This window comes from Antrostomus carolinensis, unplaced genomic scaffold (genome assembly GCF_000700745.2).
Source record: "Antrostomus carolinensis isolate BGI_N321 unplaced genomic scaffold, ASM70074v2 scaffold23090, whole genome shotgun sequence".
NCBI lineage: Eukaryota > Metazoa > Chordata > Aves > Caprimulgiformes > Caprimulgidae > Antrostomus > Antrostomus carolinensis.
In genome coordinates this window covers 15,933-35,091 of record NW_010288029.1, presented here as the reverse complement: position 1 = coordinate 35,091, position 19,159 = coordinate 15,933, and the positions used below count along the sequence as shown (strand labels likewise).

Below are 19,159 nucleotides of genomic sequence, written 5' to 3'. Positions count from 1 at the left end.
CTCCTGGCAACCTGTGCCAGTGTTTCACCACTGAAAATGTTAGGAAAGGGAAGAAGCTTCAGATTCCAAGTATTGCTTAAAATACCTACTTGTATATGTGTTATCACATGTGCCATACCAGATCTGTGTACCAGTTCTACAGAACATCTTAACAGAACAGTGTTAAACGTAGTGTAAGGGCTTTTTTCTCTTGTTTGATTTACCTCTTAGTGTTTTCCTCTTTCATTTGCTTTCCTGCTTTTTATTTTTCTGTCTCTGGTATGTGCATGGTCTGTGTCCTTTCTTTCTACTCTCAGCTTCCTTACTCTTTCATAGGTGTCCATCATTATTCTTCCTCTGAGGACTGGGAAGGAGGCTTTAGCCTTCCTCTGAGGAATGGGGATTTAGCTTCTGTCATCAGAACACTTAATATACATTAACACGTTAATGTAACTTCTTGTGTTCTGCAGGTTGGGAATCCACGTGTTGAGCTCACTCTTTCTGAACTTCAAGATATGGCAGCTCGACAACAGCAGCAGATTGAAAATCAACAGCAAATGTTGGTTGCTAAGGTAATAACTGTATACAGATCATAATAAATACAAATTTTCTTCAACATGTGCAAGCATAAGTTTCATGGATACAGAAAAACACACTAATTCATTCTAGATAAGGCATGACTCTGTGCTCATCATTAGTAGCTCATTTACTCCACTATAGTGATAGTGGTCTGAGATGAGGATATGCCCACTTCATATATATTCGTGTATTGCATTTCCAAAGTTTCTGAGATGTAAGAGTCTTCAGTATGTTTTCAGAGTGGGGAGTGGGTTTCATGTTTCTGACATTGTTGTAGGTGTTATAATATACAGGATGTATTGGATACTTGGAGTACCTAGGAATCAACCTCTCATTCTGTTGTTCTTACTTGATGGAAATAATGTAGAAAAAGAAATGTTTTCCTTGTGTGCCCAGCACAAGGACTGTTACTGAGAACTGGAACATTATCTTACAGTAAGTTAGCTTGTTTAAAATAGCCTGTTGGACATACTTTGTCTTCTTTGGGAAGCTGGATAATAGTGTTGGAAGTTCATTTTGCAACAGCAGGATAAGTGTTAATAGCGTCGGAAAACAAATGACAGAGGAAGCTTCACAGATGTGTTTGAATGAGCATTCAAGCTAGGGCTGTATTTGCTCATGTATGTAAATCTGATATTAGGGCTAAAAAATCTTGAATCTTTGCTCTAAAACAGATGTGTTCAATTAAAGTTAAGAGATTTTCTAGGATGGCTGATACATATTTTAACTAGATACAACTTTTTCTGATTTCTCTAAATAAAAATCCCCACTCATCATAGTGATGAGTTTTTCTAAGTTAATTTTTAAAAAAAATAAATGGGTAACAGGTACCTCTTCTCTAAAACATCATTTTGTCAGGAACAACGTTTGCGTTATCTGAAGCAGCAAGAACGTCGTCAGCAGCAGTCTGTTTCTGAGAGTGAAAAGCTTCAAAAACTTAAGGAACGTGTTGAAACCCAGGAGACAAAGCTGAAAAAAATCCGTGCCATGAGAGGACAAGTGGACTACAGCAAGATCATGAATGGCAATCTGTGTATGTGGAATTTTTAAGCAATTTATTTAATTTAATTTATTATTCACTGCATGACTAGCAAATAATGCTGTATTGCTATATTATTTGCTAGTCATGCAGTGAATAGTAAATTATATTGCTATATTGCTAGTCAGTATAGCATTGAAGCAGGATTTCAGATGAATGTTTTTTGTCTTACAGGGGGTGCTGTGTTTCTATGAAATTTGGATATGATATAACTTTTTGTTTTATATAGTCAGGCATGAAGTCAGAATAAGTCTATTCTCTTAACTATTAGGAAATATGACTGTTAGCAATTTCTCAACACATAAATATTTTATATGTGCATGCATATTGCATATACTAGATTTAAAGCTAGTGTGTTGTATTGATCAATACATGTAGAATCAAAAACTAACACCCTCTGCTTTACTTAATTGTTTTTTGTTATTTTTATTTTGTTAATTTTAGCAACTGAAATTGAGCATATAAGTGCCATGTTCCAGGAAAAGCAGCAGGAGCTACAGGCTGCAGTGTTAAAAGTGGATCAGCTTACTCAGCAACTGGAGGATTTAAGGAAAGGAAAGCTAAATGGGTTTCAGTCTTACAATGGGCAAATGACGGGACCTGCAGCAGTAGAATTAAAAAAGTTGTATCAAGAGCTACAGGTAAGTAATGGGGAGGTGCTATTTGGATGATAATTGTACATTTTTAGAAGTTGTATTACTGCTCTTACGGGTGGCCATTTGGTTCTGTGACATCTCATAAAACTGGTCTGTTGGAATGCTGTTAATGTGTGTTTGTAGTTAGCCTATAACTCTCTCTAGGACAGAGTTTCATTAGCTTCAGAAACTGCTTTAGTTGTTGCTCATACACGTAATGATACAAAGCGTGCAAATGTTCTGAAGGGCATTTCTCAGCCCCTAATACTGAAATACTGAATGTTGACATAATCTAGGATTTGCTTTAATCTCTTTAAAAAAAAAAAAATCATTTCAGCACTTCTCTATTTTGCAAAGAACTGAGTGTAGCAAGCTCACTTAGATGTCATTTTAACTTGGAGACATGGCTGGACAATGAACAAAAGTATGCAAGGCATATCTACCTTTTGAGTATTTCTAAGTGCAAGGATGCTCAATAGATTAAGATTTCTTTCTTGTGCTTCACAATGATCCCATACACATTTATCAAGACTTAAATTTGCCTCAGGTTTTTTTTGCGTGTAATATTACCATGAAAATTGGAACACTGAGACAATACTGTCAGGGGATGAAAGGGCTACTGAAGAGATGAAAAAAATGCCAAGGGAAAGCAAGAAAAATAATTATAGCCTGTCATGGTTTATTTAAACCATAAAGGTAATCCATCCCCTAATCTACTGGAAACCTGCTCTGAAGGTTTCGGTTTAATCCCTGCATAGAGAGGAAAATCTGTGCCCAGTCCCTGCACTAGCAGTTCAGTTAACTTCCCATCCAGACATCAAGAAGTTCCATGTGGAACTGAAAACAGAATCACTAGCATAATTTCTGTTACAGGTTTTATATCACTTTATCTTCATTATGTTCTGTCTTGCTGGTTAAGCATAACTTTTAACAAACATTTTCTATGACAATTTTGCACCGTGGAATTCAGATATGAAATGTCTTCATGCCTAATTCTTCCATCCATTTGCTATATATTTGAGGCAGTCTTACATGTATTTCCTAACTATCTACTAGTTTACTAGGACATTCTTTCACTGTTTTCTTTTAAGAGTTGTTCATGGTTGCAGATGCAAATTTGACAGGCTGTGTGGAAGCTTAACAGAGACATCAGAACAAGCTGCTGATCCAAGTTGTTTTGGGCTTTTTTAACACTGTATTAAAAACAACCTTGAGAACAGACAACAGTAACTGTTGTAACATGTGCTTCTTTCTCTCTCTCCTTCTTTCTCTCTCTCTCCTTCTTTCTCTCTCTCTCCTTCTTTCTCTCTCTCTCCTTCTTTCTCTCTCTCTCCTTCTTTCTCTCTCTCTCCTTCTTTCTCTCTCTCTCCTTTTTTTTCTTTCTCTCTCTCTCCTTCTTTCTCTCTCTCTCCTTCTTTCTCTCTCTCTCCTTCTTTCTCTCTCTCTCCTTCTTTCTCTCTCTCTCCTTCTTTCTCTCTCTCTCCTTCTTTCTCTCTCTCTCCTTCTTTCTCCTTTTTTTTTTTTTCTTTTCTGAAGATTCGTAACAGGCTTAACCAGGAGCAGAACTCCAAGCTTCAGCAGCAGAAGGAGCTCTTAAACAAGCGCAATATGGAGGTAGCTTTGATGGACAAGCGAATCAATGAGCTGCGTGAACGACTATACAAGAAAAAAGTTGAGGCACGTCAAAAAGAAAACATTCCTGTAAGATAAACTGTTAAAAGGGCCACACTTTAGTTTATCAAGGCCTATAAATACTACATAGAATCTCACATTTTCCCAGCTGAGTACTGCAATTGTATCTAAAGAACCTATTTTAAAAGCAGCAGGCTTTTTAAAACTGTTTTAAGGTTTTCCATAGATAGCAGAAAACTGTTAGAATGTGTTTCCTTTTATTTTTCTTTATGCACAGACCATACTATATTAAAGATATTAGTAGTTTATATTTCTAGGAAGGAAAGTGTGATTATGGGCTGTGTTTCAGAGCATGAAAGCATAAAAAGTTTGGTTTTTATAAGATGTCAATCTTCCAATATGGAAAATTGATAAAAGTATAACTGGTCCAATGAAGTTAGTCTTGGTAGTTGTCTGGAACTTTGAAAAGAAATCAGTTGCATGGGAGACCATTTATCCAAGGACTAGAGAGATCAGTTCTGGGTTCCCATATGTATTTCTAGCTGGAGGTATTGCTTTTTTAAAAAAACAAAACAAAACAACCCATACGTACTTGATTATTTAAGAATTCATTTTAGTCCTTTTACCTAAGCAAGGCACAATGAAAGAGACCTTACACAGAAAAAGGTTGTGCTGAGAAATTTAATTTTTGAGCTGTTAATTTTAGGGAATAAAATTTGTACTTTCTACTTATCTTTTTTTTTTTTTTTTTTTTTTTTTTGGTAGAGGCGTGGAATAAGGTAACTTAATTATTAAGGTATCTTAGCTACAGTGCATGGCTCTAGATAATTAGATTTAGACCTCCTGTTCGTGCACAAATGCCTGGATTAAATGGAAGTTCACATTTCAATTTGTCTGATTTTTTTAGTTGAATCGTATTAATGGAACTTCATCACCCCAGTCATCCTTGAGTGCTTCAGGAAGGGTGGCAGCAGTAGGACCGTACATCCAAGTTCCAAGTGCTGGCACTTACACTGTACCAGTAGATCCAGTTAAACCACAGTCTCTCACCATTGCTTCTAGCTCAACACATGGAAGATCAAAATCTGGTAAGCACTTAAGTGTGGTGTTTATTAATACACATGGTTTGGAAAGGAGTAAAAAAGAAAAGGAGTAATCCTAGGAGACCCAGTGTTGGCATAATCTCTGTAGTGGAAGAGGCAAGTTTTAGATTTCTTGATGCTGTTCTGTGAATTGGACACGAGTCATTTGATATGTGGCGGTTTTGCCTCTCTCCGTTAATTTTTCTTAGGAGACTGGATGTTTTCTTTGAAATTTTACTAGCTGGTGTACCGGTAAAAGGAGCACATGTTCCTTCACAGATTCTATGCTCTGTCTTTAATAGCTTTTCAATTAGTTTGTTTTGAATATAATAATGAAATCAACTTTGTGACAAACTATGTTATAAACAACTATTTACAGTATGTTGCTTTTTATGAAGTAAAACAAAGCTAGTGAACAAGTAAAAATAATACTATGTCTTAGAATGAGACTGAATAGGAAAATAGAATAAAACTATGGGATGTTTTTGCTCCAAGTGAGATATGAGAATTTGTGGTGCTTGAAGCATTTCTGAAATGGAATAACCTTAGCATTGATGCTGTTTACTTGTTTCTGCCTTCATCAGTGAAGGAACAGGCCCTCCAAAGTACTCCCCAGAACTTGATGTCCAAAATTGGCTCCCATGGTCTCCCATAATTAATAATTCCATCTACATTATAAAATAGAATATTTTTTTTTAATTTACATTGGAGACTGAAGGAAGCAGGTCATGACCTTTGTGCCTTAACATCTCATTCTGGCAAAGCTCACCTCTCTGCTCACTTCTTAGCAAAATCAGGATTGTTAAAAACCAGTTAGCTAGGGAAACACACATAATACAAATAAAAATGCACAATCCCATGGGTCTGATGACAGGACTTGGTTTACCTGGTCTTCTAGGAGAGATGTAAAAATGAGATAAGCAATGACCACTAAAGCAAAGCTTCTGCAATATTCACATACATTCCGGTACTTAAAACTGAAAACCCCAGCAAAGCTGTCAGTGTGCTTCCAAATGGGGAGGAAGAGATAGAGGGAAGACAGCCTGAACCTCTCTAGAGGAAAGAATGACAGAAATGCCCCTTAAAAACCCAAGTTCAGGAGGTGAAACTATCCAAACAGAACTTAAAAACCCCTTATTATTTTCCATTGATATTAGTGATTTAACGATACCTTTAGTTTAATTCAAAAGCCATACAAACCTCATCACTGTGGTTTTATGGAAAAGCCTTAAGAATATGGAATGACTTAATTGTGGGGTGAAGTGACATATCTGCAACAGTTTTGTTTTCAGACATGTGGATTCCTCTTCCACATGTCGGGGAGGACAGCTCATAATTTTCAAGTTCACCAACCAAAAATATTTCACTATTTTGTAAATATCAGCCTCAGAAGTTATACATAACAGACCTACCTCAGGAAGTTACAAGATCTCTGAATGATAACTTTGATTTTATAGAAGAAATTATTCTACCTTAGGACTGACTTTGTGTTTGTTACTCTGAATGTACTTAAGTAGAGTCCTATAAGATAGATTTATATAAGGAGAAGCTTATGTGCTCACAGGAAGAAAAGAAACTGTCGCGCTTTTATTTCTCATTATCTGAGTGTTCCTGTTCTAATTTCTCCATTGTCATTGTTATAATTTTTCCACCACTTTTTTTCTTTCTTTTTCTGTGTAACTGGATCTGCCTTGGTGTGTCCAGTAGAGACAGACTATGAGTGTGTGAAAAAATCTCCAGACACCTGGAAGGTTTCTGATTTAGACACAATAGTGGATCCTATTCTGTCACCTCCCACTTCTCTTCAGTCTGCTGTTCACAGTGTCATCCGCCTGGCACCTCCTCTCTTTGACACCCAGCACTGTGAGTCTGTGGAAGATCTCTGGCTAGCCAAGAACTCAGTTTTTAATATGGTCATCTGAGCTCTTGCATACAGATGCATATTAAACGGCATCTTTAGAACTTGTGTTGTGGTCTGGCATGCAGAAGATGCTGTTGAAATTTAAAATTGTTGAGAACTTGCTTTTCATCTTTGAAGGAAACAGCTTTGCAGCAAATTCATCCCTAGAATACTGGAGTAGTGTACTAGGGATGAGTTTTCTTCATTGAAAAACCTTGAAATTTTCTAATTGTTGTTAGAAAATTCATGGTAATCACCAAAGCATGTTTTAGCATATCTCAGATTAGATAGGTGTATTACATACAGGTTTAGCTTGAGTTACTTTGTGGGAAACTTTGAGCTTCCATGTTGTACTGGCCCCAGAGTTGGGATAACAGCTCACTCTGTCCACATCAATAGCAAGAGTCTTGCTGACTTCCATTGGACAAAAATGTTATACTTGGTTTGCACTTCAGTTGCTATAGTAAGTACCCTGGATCCAGACCTACAAAAATTTTTAAGTAAAGTCAGAGAAAATGCTGAAAACCTTTTGTGTCTGTATGTCATTGTCTTATTTCTGTACATGCAAAATGGACTGGTGGGAGCTGAAATACACTGGGTGTTATGTAGTCTTACAAGTGGCAGACGAGGGTGCATTTGGAGGAGAAAATGAAGCCAGTTGGCTGAAATGGCTATGGGGTGGCTGAGAGCAGGAGCTAGTGAGGGCTTGTCAGAAGGGCGTCACCATCAGATGGGCAAGAGTGTCTGGGACCTGTTGAGTGTAACCAAAGATAGCAGAAGGCAGATGCTGTTTGGCTGCCTCCTGCACTTACTGCGCAGGCTCTGGCGCCATATGCGCCTGCAGATTGCAACAGCAGCTTAGTTAAGTGCGTGAGATTCAGCTGGGGTTGTGGCAGTACGTGAGAGGTGCACTCCTAAAAAATGTATGGTAGTTGGCAAGTCTGCCTTCATTGTAATATGAAGGACATGAAGGTGGGAACAGTTACATTCCGAGGTTTATACAGGTAGAATGAAACAGAGTTGTTAGAGAGAGAGGAGAGAAAGTCTGAATTTACTTCCAGTCTGTTACCTCAGAATTTGAGGACGAACGTGCAAATATTTGGAATTCAAAGGATTACAAAAAGTTTTTCTATAACTATCTAATAGAAGAATGTGGGCTTGTATTTGCAGGTAAGATAATTAAATTCTTCAGGATTTTTGCTGTCGTTCTTGTGCTTTCTTAATAGCTAAACTCATGGCAAAGATGCTTCCATGTTTAGTGTGAATCAGTTATAACACCTTTTACTGATCTTTAAAACAAAAGTTTTACTGAACTATAACCTTACTGGAATTATGAAACATCCTATGTATTTTGTACAGAAAATGTTAATTCAGTGCATGCTTGGAAAATTTTCCATTATTTAGCATCAAAGTGTTTAGACAGTCATGTGGTTTTGGTTTTGCTCTTGATAGCCAGATGATTCAAACCAAAACCAAACAAAAATCCCAACATGTCCAAGCCTTGGATGTTGTCAGTACTAAAATCCAGGCTCATTACTTTACTTCCTGGCAGTTTGCAAGTGTGAAAACTGATTTCTGGACTATGTCTTATGCTCTCAGTGTAAAAACATGCAAGTGTTAACTCTATTGAAATGACTAACCACAAAAATACTCTTGCTCCAATGTAGTTATCTCTCAGAATTCAAACACAGTTGATCTGAATTTGAAAGGTTAATACAATATAATGTGTGTAATATTAAGGAATGGTCTGCACATATGATTAAAAAATAATTAGTATGGTAGCTTAAATGCAGGGGTATGATTTTTTATTTCTTGCTCACTTAGAAGTAAAATGATTTTAACAAGCCTATAAATAGGTTTAGGAGCTAATAGAGTGAATTTGCACTCACATAGTAAAAACATTAGATGGTAATTGTCAAGAAATCTTCAGGTTGTCATTTCCATGAGGGAGAAGAAAAGGGATACTCAATAAAGAGAATAAGGCTTATGGATAGAAAGTAGAGTGGTGATGTTAAATTCACGGTAATAATTCACTGTTCCTATGCAGCTTATTCTTAGGCTGTCCACTGTGCTAGACAGAGGATGGGAAAGAATTCCAGAAATTGCCTTGCTGATTCTGTTTTCTAGGGGCTTAAAACTGAAGTGAAATGGGAAACTTTGCCATTAAATACCTGACTTTCAATTGATGTTGTCTTACTGATCCCAAGTGCTCCACTAAGATCATTACAGGCAACAGGGAAGGAGAAATTTTCTCTGGTTTCCTTAGAGTAAAAGAAACCTGAAATTTAATCTTTTAAAGGAAATCAAACCCTTAGGATCTAACCAGGGATCTGTATAGTTACTATAAAACAGATCTAATTACCAGGCTATTTAAACTCTCTTACTTAACTTGGAGAACAGACACTAAATAGTATCACCCAGTTAATAAGGTAACATATCAATGCATAAAGGGCTTCATTAAGGATTTGTTGCCTGAGTTTATGTGTGACTGTGCATGATTTTTTGCATGTGATGAAGATAAAAGCCCATGACTTTATCTTGACACTATGAGTTGAAGTTGTCAGCCAACTTTATAAATTTATATAAATTAAAACTGGGGCAATTCTCATCAGGTATGTTGAGGAAAAGCAAAAGGTAAGTTAACTGCTACTTCCAGCAAAGGAACGTATGCTTTTGTTCCCCTCCATTGCTGAAATGAGTTTTCACATCCTGTTACAAGTGAATAAATCTACTAACCATAGTTTAAATTTGGAATAAGTCCACTCAGAGTTTACGCAGACTTAACTTCTAGCATAATTTGACAGTATTTCTGGATACTACTAAAAGAAATATGTTGATGAAGTGTTTCTGCAAGGATTTTTGTTCTGAAACTTGTTTGCCTTTTAGCAGTAGAATATGCAATGCTCAAACCAAAATTTTAACCATCTTTTTTTCTGTAGAACTTTTCAGTACAATTGGAATCTCAAAGTGTAATGAACAGCATATTATACGCAGTGATTGTGCTTTCAGTATTGATTTCTGAATCAAACATTAATAGTGATTTATCTCATTTCTGGAATCAAGTTGATCCGGTTGTAATCTAAGCTATTCTATTTCACATGTCGTTGTGCTTATTGACAGTGGTGGTGTGGATTGTTAAATACGGTATTTTTGTCTGTTTTCAAGCTAATGATGGAAATTGGCCAATACTTAAACAGAGCTCAACCCCTGTGGTGAAACCCCCGCAGATCTCCAACACAGACTGGAAAGAATCAAGCATGGATACTGCTTTAAAACAAGCAACTATATCCAGCCAGCCGTTGCCAACTTCAGTATTAGGAAGTACTGATAAGCTGGTGGGTTTGAACTGTGATGTATTTATAGATCTGTTTTGCTGAAATTATGAACCTTTGGCTTCCATAGCTGAACTCACTTCAGTTACATACACATTCGGTTTCCTTGCTGATGATGATTTAAAAATTCATAAAGAAAATTACCTTTGTGTTCCTCCCATTCCTTTCTGTTTTTATCACATTACAATTTATATACATTTTTTTTTCAACTTCAGTAGTTCATATTCCTTTCTCTTCTTTTACATATTTGGTCTCCCCTTTTCTCTCCCTTTGTTTCTCTTAATCAACTCCCCCACCTTCCTATTTTTCTAGTTAAAAACTTCATTACTATTTTTCCTTGGTGTAGATGATCACTTTTTCAATGCATTTTTTCCCACAAAAATCTCACAAAAGAAGTCATTAAATCCATCCCTGAGTGAGTCCACTGGTGTTGTCTGTCTGCACTGTTGTTCTAGTACTTCATGAATTCTTTAAGACTTTACCTTTAAAGAATAAGGACCTTGTCTCTAAATAGCTTTGACAAACTCTGTTATCACACTATGTATTATCAAACACATTATCAACTAGATACTGAGAACAAGTTATTCAGGCTTTGAAAGTATGCAGATAGTTTTGGATTCATATTAATGTGTTATAGCTAAAGATGCCTTTTAACAGTGGGCTCTGTCTGATGTATGATGAGGAGTTGTGATACATTCAGGTTAAATCCTACCTAGTGACTAAGAAACACAGATTGTTTATATTGACTCCTTTACTGTCACATGAGATTGGTATGTTTTGTTGAATGAGGAATATTCTTGCTCACAAGTATTTTATTTAATTAAATGGTATATATTATTTATTGTTCTTACGTAGGGTCTTGACCTGGGGAAGGTGCCACCCACAGTTCCTGGTGTAAGCAAGCAGTTGCCTCAAAACTATGGGACCTATCCAAGTCCAGTTCCATTAGGAACAGGTTCTACAAATTCTCTAGAAAGAAGGAAGGATGGCAGTCTGCCCAGACCTGGCACCAGTATAACAAATCGGCAAAGACCTGTTCCACTTCCACCGCCAAGCAACGTACATCAGCCCAGTTCTTCACAACAGATTCAACAGAGAATTTCTGTACCTCCCAGCCCTACGTACCAGCCTTCCGGCTCCCCCTTGTTTCCAGGAGATGGCAGGCCAGAACTCCCATTAACTGTGGCCATCAGACCTTTTCTAGCTGATAAAGGATCGAGACCTCAGTCTCCCAGAAAAGGGCCACAGACAGTGAACTCCAGTTCCATCTACTCAATGTATCTTCAGCAAGCGACACCACCAAAGAATTACCAACAAGCTGTATACAATACCTTAAATAAGTCGGTAAAAGCAGGTAGAATATATTTTGCTTTTTTTTCCCCTTTAAAATAGACTGCTAAGATCTACTTACTGGGCTTAGTTTATCATCTAAATCTGTGAGAAGAGGAAAGATATTTTAAGTATTCAGCATGGCAGAAAAATGATCCCATATTTTTGGGATGATAAATAAGTGTACATTCAATTACCTTTTGTTTAAAGCAAAAGTATCTAATTGCAGCTAAAAGCAAGATGCCATTAGAACAATACAGTGTGGATACTCTACCAATACTTTCAGAAACAATTTGAAAAAAACAGTGTCTAGAGAGGAGAGTTTTTCTCTTCTTACTGTTTCTTCCTGAAAGAGGAAAAACATTCCAGGTGTTACTTGTAGCTTATAATTTTGTAAGTAGCATCACCATCACCAACAGGTGGGTCTTTATTTCTGTTTTGACAGGTTCCAGTATAATTGATTTGATTTTTTTTTTGCTTTCTGTATTAATGTCAAACAAGTAGCAACAGAGCTATATGCAGTTTATTTGCAGATATTTTATTATGCAATTTGAGAACAGTTCTTCACTGTTTTCCATCTTTCTTTTCTTCAGTTTATGGAAAACCCGTACTACAGTCTGGTTCGACTTCTCCCTCACCTTTGCCATTTCTTCATGGTTCTTTACCTGCCCAGACTTCCTCACAGCCACAATCTCAGCCTCAGACTGAGGTCTCTGAAAAAGATCAAGAGCTGGAAAATGCTCCACCATCCAGTGAAAACAGCAATGTGGAAAACATTCCTCGTCCTCTCAGTCCTACTAAGCTCACACCTATCGTGCATTCACCCCTACGCTATCAAAGTGATGCTGACCTTGAAGCTCTGAGAAGAAAATTGGCCAATGCTCCTAGGCCACTGAAGAAGCGTAGTTCTATCACTGAACCAGAAGGCCCCAGTGGACCAAATATACAAAAATTACTGTATCAGCGCTTTAATACTCTTGCTGGAGGAATAGAGAGTGCTCCGTTTTACCAGCCAGGCAATCCACAGGACTTCATAGGCATCTTGGCTGACGTTGATAATGGCAACACTAGTACCAATGGCAATATTGAAGAACCTATTTCCGTGCAACCTACAGTTCCTCTTCCTGATGAGCCTCCCCCTTCGTCAGATGCCAATGATAATGAATTACCTTCTCCTGCTACTGAGGAACTTATAAGCACTGAAACCACAAATCAAACATCTGAGACAACTGAAGATAACAACAACAATCCTGCTATAGTTCCTTCTACTGAGCAGTCACCCAGTCCCACACCTGAGGTCAGTTCTCCAGTAGAAGATGAAGCTCCTTTGCCACCTGCTCTTCCTCCTCCACTTCCTCCAGTAAGTAACAAAGCAAAAAGACAATTTTGTGAGCTATAGAATTGGCTGTGTTTAAGCGTACCTGGAAGATAGTAGGCTTGTGCTAAATGGTATGTTTGCACTTTAGCTTTCATGATACTGAAAGAAAAGAAAAGAAAAACAGGGGGGCTCCAAGGGGAATTCTGAGGGATTAGTTTCTCTAGTACAGTAGCTGTTTAATAAGGAAAATATACATCCAGGCAGCAGGAGGTTGTGTATGTACTTTGGGTTGTAGAATTTTTTGGGAGATATACTGTTGTTGTAGAACTAATTCTGGAATCTGAGATTCCGTTAAAAATTTCTTTTTGATTTCCCTGGGCCTACGAAGTTAACTATTTGTGTGAAACTAAGGGTAAGCCATGTCAGTGGGAGGCTTTTTAATTTGTAAGCACGCTGGAATAACTGTTCTGGGAGAAGTCCAGAAGAGAGATGTGAGACCAGAGCCAACGCTAACAGCAGCACAGCTGACTAGTTTTAGCAGCAATGTTTTTCTAATGGGCTTGTCATATAATCTAAATTGCTTTCAAAGTCCCTCCTCCAGCTGCACTAAAATCTTTTAAATACTTGTCATTACTAAATCTACAGCATATGGAGAATTGAAAACAGGGAGAAAACAGCATTTTATTCTTGGTTGTTGATAGGACTCGCTTTAACATTGGTTTCAAAGAATATCTCTGCTTTTTGATTCACCTAGGGACCTTGCATTCCCCTTGCAGCGTGCACAGGGCCTTGTGTGCGTTTTCACGAGCACAAGTGGGCCAGGACACCTGTGGGAGAATGGAATATGCTAGCAACAGATACTATTCCTATTGTGAGAGTTTATTTTCCAAACTGAACTAGCCATACCAAACAGGAGCATAAATGAAAACAGATCTTACAGGGCTAGAGACTAAAAGCATTCTAGAAAAGTTGCAATTAATAATGGGTTGAGGTTTTTTTCTGGAAAGTGACAAGTCAATCATTCAGAATACTCTCAAAGCACATGTAAATATTTCAGATCTTGAGAATGCCTCTTCTGGTGACACCAGCTAGAATGTTACATAAAATAGCTCCATGTCCTGTACTTGTCTTTCCCACAGCAGAACTCAACACCTTGTCAGTACTGACTGCAGCAGATACTTTTGCTAATTCAAGGCAAAGATTCCTGAGTAGAGATTGATACTCAGGCTTAATTGTGTCATGCCCTCTAGTCTGCCATGCCTTCTAGTCTGCCAAAGCTAAAGTCTTGACAGTGTCTCAGGCAATCCACCAGAAACACATTCAGTTTCTATTAGATACAGTTAAGACAGTGGTGCTCAAAAACCACTGACTTAGCTTCTTCATTCCTTGTACTCACTACTTCTAATTAGAAGCTTTTAAATTATACTGGCATGCTTTTTCATTTTTTGACTCAAAAAGACGTAGAAACATATCAAGCCTTTTATTTAGAGACTTCATAATGGAAACATTTGCATAGTTCTGATTACCATTTAAGGAGGATGGGATTCTTAATCTAGTTAAAAAGAAACTGAATCACTGGTAATACTTACACAACCTGAAATGCTTTCCAACCTTCATCTCTACTCAGACAAAACGTACCAACTTGAAGAAGCCGAACTCGGAAAGAACAGGACATGGTTTGAGAGTGAAGTTCAATCCGTTGGCCCTCCTCCTAGATGCTTCTTTGGAGGGAGAATTTGATCTTGTACAACGAATCATATATGAGGTGAGCTTCTAAACAACGGCAACCACTTTAAATATTTAGGGGGAAAAAAAAAAGTGCTGAACTATGTTATGTTTTCAATAGGTTGATGATCCCAGTAAACCAAATGATGAAGGAATTACACCTCTGCATAACGCAGTGTGTGCTGGTCATCACCACATTGTGAAGTTCCTGCTTGATTTTGGTGTAAATGTAAATGCAGCAGATAGTGATGGGTGGTAAGTGTCAAAGTTTTTAACTTTGCATCTTGGAGAAACACATTCAAAATTTAGTCGAGCCCTGTTTTGGGAACGATTTCCTTCCCCTTTCCCCTGAGCAAATAAGCACTTTCTAATCTCCTAAGTGGGGACAGACTCAAGTGCAGGGTTACACTGTGTTCACCGCATGTGCAAGCACACTTAAATCATGAAGTACTTTACATTTTGGTTTTACCAAATATACATAGCTGCATTTCTCGTTCAGATACTGAAATAATTAAACTGTAAATAACAAATGACAAAAGTTAATTTGTTTAAGGTTCATCTTCATATCACCCACCACAGATTTTGGTGTTCTTGAAGAATCTAACCCTACAGGTAGATGTAGCACTTCTGAAGTGTTTGGAGGGGATGTGAAACCTTGCTATGCTGATCTGTTTCGCCCTCACCTTTGTTTTACCTTTCAGATTTTTATATATTTTACCTTTTACACCCAGCAGCTTTGTAAGCCATGAAAATCAACATTGTTGCTAACATCTGTTTTATAGTATTTGGCTTCACTGGAGTCAGGCAAATCCTGGAATCCGCTCCAGTTGTTTGACAGAGTTTGGACGATGCATACATGTACTGTCATCACAAAGAACAATTTCCTGTAATAATAGACAGGCTAAGCTCTATATTGCAAGACAAAATAGTTAGGATTCAGGGAAGCTTATTTTTTCATGTGTACGTTTTTGCTTTATTTCAGGACACCCTTGCATTGTGCTGCTTCCTGCAATAGTGTTCATCTCTGTAAACTACTGGTTGAATCTGGGGCAGCTATTTTTGCTTCAACTATAAGTGATATAGAAACTGCTGCAGACAAGTGTGAAGAGATGGAAGAAGGTTATATTCAGTGTTCCCAGTTCCTGTACGGTAAGCTCTGACATTGCTTTACAAATGTTTTTAGCTTTTCTAAAATTCATCCCTTTTTGTCTCTCTGATCTGCGTGAAAAATCTGCTTAGGCCCCAGACTTGACAATACTGCCCATCACCTACCTGTTCTTTCAAAATGCTAAATAAAGAAGTTTTTTCATTATGACATTGCTCATAGTCCTTCTGTTCTTTGAGTTACTTCACAGGCTCCCTCTCATGTCAAGAGATTTTTAAAGTTTAATTTGGCTTAATTTCAAAGAAATGCTTCCATGGGGAGGTTTTGACAGTAACAGTGAGTTGTCAAGTATTTTGACAGAGATACTCCAACTTCCAGATGCACAAATTTCTAGCAGATCACATGAAGAAACACACATACTTCTTGAATAATTAACTCACAGAATGTATTTAGTTACTGAGATACATTTTGCTTGCTCTACATAGTTTAAAATATTCTGTAAAATTTCATTTTGTCATGCAGTAAACTTCTGAAAGCATTTCATCCTGGAAGTGCTGGAAATTGTTCATGAAATTTTATTCATAAGAGACTAATACTTGGGCCACAGTGTCCACGCTAAAAATCTCGGAGGGGAAAAATATGGCATTTTACCACCTAGTGTGTTAATTTATTGTTAACAGGAGTGCAAGAGAAGTTGGGAGTGATGAACAAAGGCGTGGTGTATGCTTTGTGGGATTATGAAGCCCAGAACAATGACGAGTTGTCATTCCATGAGGGTGATGCCATTACTATTCTAAGACGCAAGGATGACAATGAAACAGAGTGGTGGTGGGCCCGCCTCAATGACAAAGAAGGCTATGTGCCTAAAAATCTTCTTGGGGTAAGTTCTTCTTAAGTTACCTTCTCCTTTCCATTTTTTTTTACTTCCTCTTGGAGTAGGAACACAAGGTTTGGATCCACAAGGTGGATCTTTGGTCAGAATCTCTCTGTGCATCATCTGGATACACTGCTATGAAATGGTGCAAAGCAGATTATCTTCAGTCTCTCTGGCCCCTCTGTCATTGTAAACAAAAAGCAGAGGCTACAGTTGGGAGATTAGTGCTGGTTTTATTTGGCAAATTAGCATATTTAATATAGTTTATCATTTAGTAAGATTTTTTTTTCCCCTTGGCTAAAATATAGGGCCCCTACATAAAGCGTGGTGGCTCCATTAGGCATCTTGAAGCTTTGACCGAGGAAATTCTGTAGGAAGGTTTTTAGTACCTGGCACAAGATACACAACATATAGATATGTACAAATTTAAAACAGGAAAGAACCTTGAAGATGACAACAATAGGCAAGTCATTCATGCTGCTCAAATAGAACACTGCTATCATGAGAATGTTGGGCTTCTACTATGGAGAGAGATACAGAGGACAAAATGCGTAAGAGCAGGAAATAAGCTCCCTCTAAGGCTCAGCAGGGAATTCTTGTACTGACATAAAAGCATCCTTTGGTTTAGTCTGGGATCTTGAGCCAAATGAACCAAGTCATTTTCAGAGCAGCAATTTTGCTGCTGGTGGCAGGAATAAGTCAGCCCTTGGCCGCCTGCTGCTCCTGGTTTAATTTTTCAGAAGTTACCTAAGAACATCCTGTAACTTACGAAATCTTCACCTCCCCAAAACACTTCATCACCAAATTCTTTTTAATAAGTATCCCTTGGTTATAATTGAATTGATTTATATTTAACTTGGTATCAACCAGGCAACGCCTAATATTTTTATTCTGTTTTCACAGTTATATCCACGAATAAAACCTAGACAGCGAACCCTTGCTTGAATTCAGTTGTACGACATCGTAATACCGAGCTGGTAACTGGAAACTTACAACATACACTGGAGCCATCATTTTTTATCATTTCACACAGAGAAATAAAACTATGATATTTAGTTTTAATGGTGCTTTCTCTTGTTAAACGGACAGCATCCACGATTTTCAAGATCTGCAGTTTGTAAATGAGGATCGTTTTTATGTGACCCACCACTGATGAGGAGAGCGATACCTCCACTACCTACAGTGTTGCGCCAACTGTTGTCTAAAGCAGTGTTTTCAGTTAAAGTTCCGTGGTAGGAGCTTTCTTGTGTTAAATGTTCAGAGGTGTCACTTGCGGAGTGCAGAGACGCTGTCCAGTTTGCTCCAACCCCACAGCAACTGTCCCACGTCAGGATTTGGGGTATTTTGTTCAATACCAGTGAACGTTGGGTTCTCATTACTGATCAACTCCTTGGGTTCTAGGACACAAGATCATCACCTATGACATGCATAATTAAGTAGTCACCAAAGCTTTATGAAGGCTGGGGTTTTAAGTGGTAACACACTATACACTTAACTCCTAGTCTAGACAAGCCCAACGAAAGCTTTACCTAGCCTGCATCTAGTGTTATTTGCGTTTAGAATCAAGCTAGAGAACTAACAAACCAAACAGTATCTGTTACACTTCTCCAAACCCCTACACGGTGTTTCACTTGGTGTTTTATTTTCTTACTGTTCAGCCTACAGCACCAGTGTTGTTACCTCTACTAATGTAATGGTTCCCCTGCTCCCCACCGCAGCTTGTCCATCCTGGACTAAACAGTCAGTACTGAAGTTGCAGCAGCTTAAGGGATTTGTACGTCTGCATGGGTGAAAGTGCAATAGTTGAAAAGGGTCAGAGCCGGTCAGGGTTATACGGTGTAAGCTGAAGTCTGCCTGAGTCAGTCTAGAAGAAAATACGAAGGGCTGGATAGAAGTAGAAAGAGTTGTATAGACAAATCAAGGAGAAGAAAGAAACAAGGTTTAGAGAAGGATTTAAGAAAGGCCATAGCTTATTTGAGGACAGTTTCTGTGGTTCTTGGCAGCCCACATCTGTTGCCAAGGCAAGTTATGCAATAACTTATTCCACTAGATTGTAGTTTCAAGGGAAAAAAAGAAAAACAAAAAAAACCACTTCACTGGAATTTTAAATGTACATGATTTTATATACCAAAAAGTATATTTTGAATTTCCCATTATAAGTTTTAGCCATATTTCTTGTAATTTTCTCCCATTTAACAGTATGCAATTTGATTAATTCTTCATGTACAAGTTCTGTGGTATAATTTATATATCCATTTTTGCAGTGCTGTAACTTGCTTTTACCACAGGTTAGCATTAACTGTATATATTGTGGTGAAAAGTGAAAGGGTATTATTGTTGAAGACTTTGCTACATGAATGTGATGATTTCAAGAGCCTATGATACACTAATTCAGAGAACATGTAAATGTGCACAATAAAGTACTGCTAAGGCATGGCTGCATTCTCCAGTATTTTCCTATAGGTAGCAACAGTGGACCTGCCCTTGGAATTACTCTTTTTATGTAGACTGTTAACTCAAGTTTCCTCATTGTTTTACCAGCTGCACAGAAAATGACTTGGCAAACAATTTGGGAACCTTCTTCCACCAGTGCTCCAGTATTCCAACTGTGACAAATTAGTACTTGTCTA

At 37.8% G+C, this 19,159-nt stretch overlaps 1 protein-coding gene across 1 annotated transcript; it reads left to right on the top strand.

The window, feature by feature from the left end:
* Nucleotides 1–449: 449 nt before the first annotated feature.
* On the top strand, nucleotides 450–18,963 carry PPP1R13B (protein phosphatase 1 regulatory subunit 13B; the record flags this gene model as incomplete). Its single annotated transcript, XM_029084325.1, has 14 exons — nucleotides 450–551; nucleotides 1,417–1,591; nucleotides 2,042–2,238; nucleotides 3,769–3,933; nucleotides 4,772–4,952; nucleotides 6,651–6,809; nucleotides 10,012–10,181; nucleotides 11,034–11,532; nucleotides 12,101–12,867; nucleotides 14,453–14,590; nucleotides 14,672–14,805; nucleotides 15,533–15,699; nucleotides 16,336–16,535; nucleotides 17,433–18,963. Coding segments are annotated over 14 exons (3,096 nt in total), but the record flags the coding sequence as incomplete, so codon positions are not given.
* Between the last annotated feature and the right edge of the window lie 196 nt (nucleotides 18,964–19,159).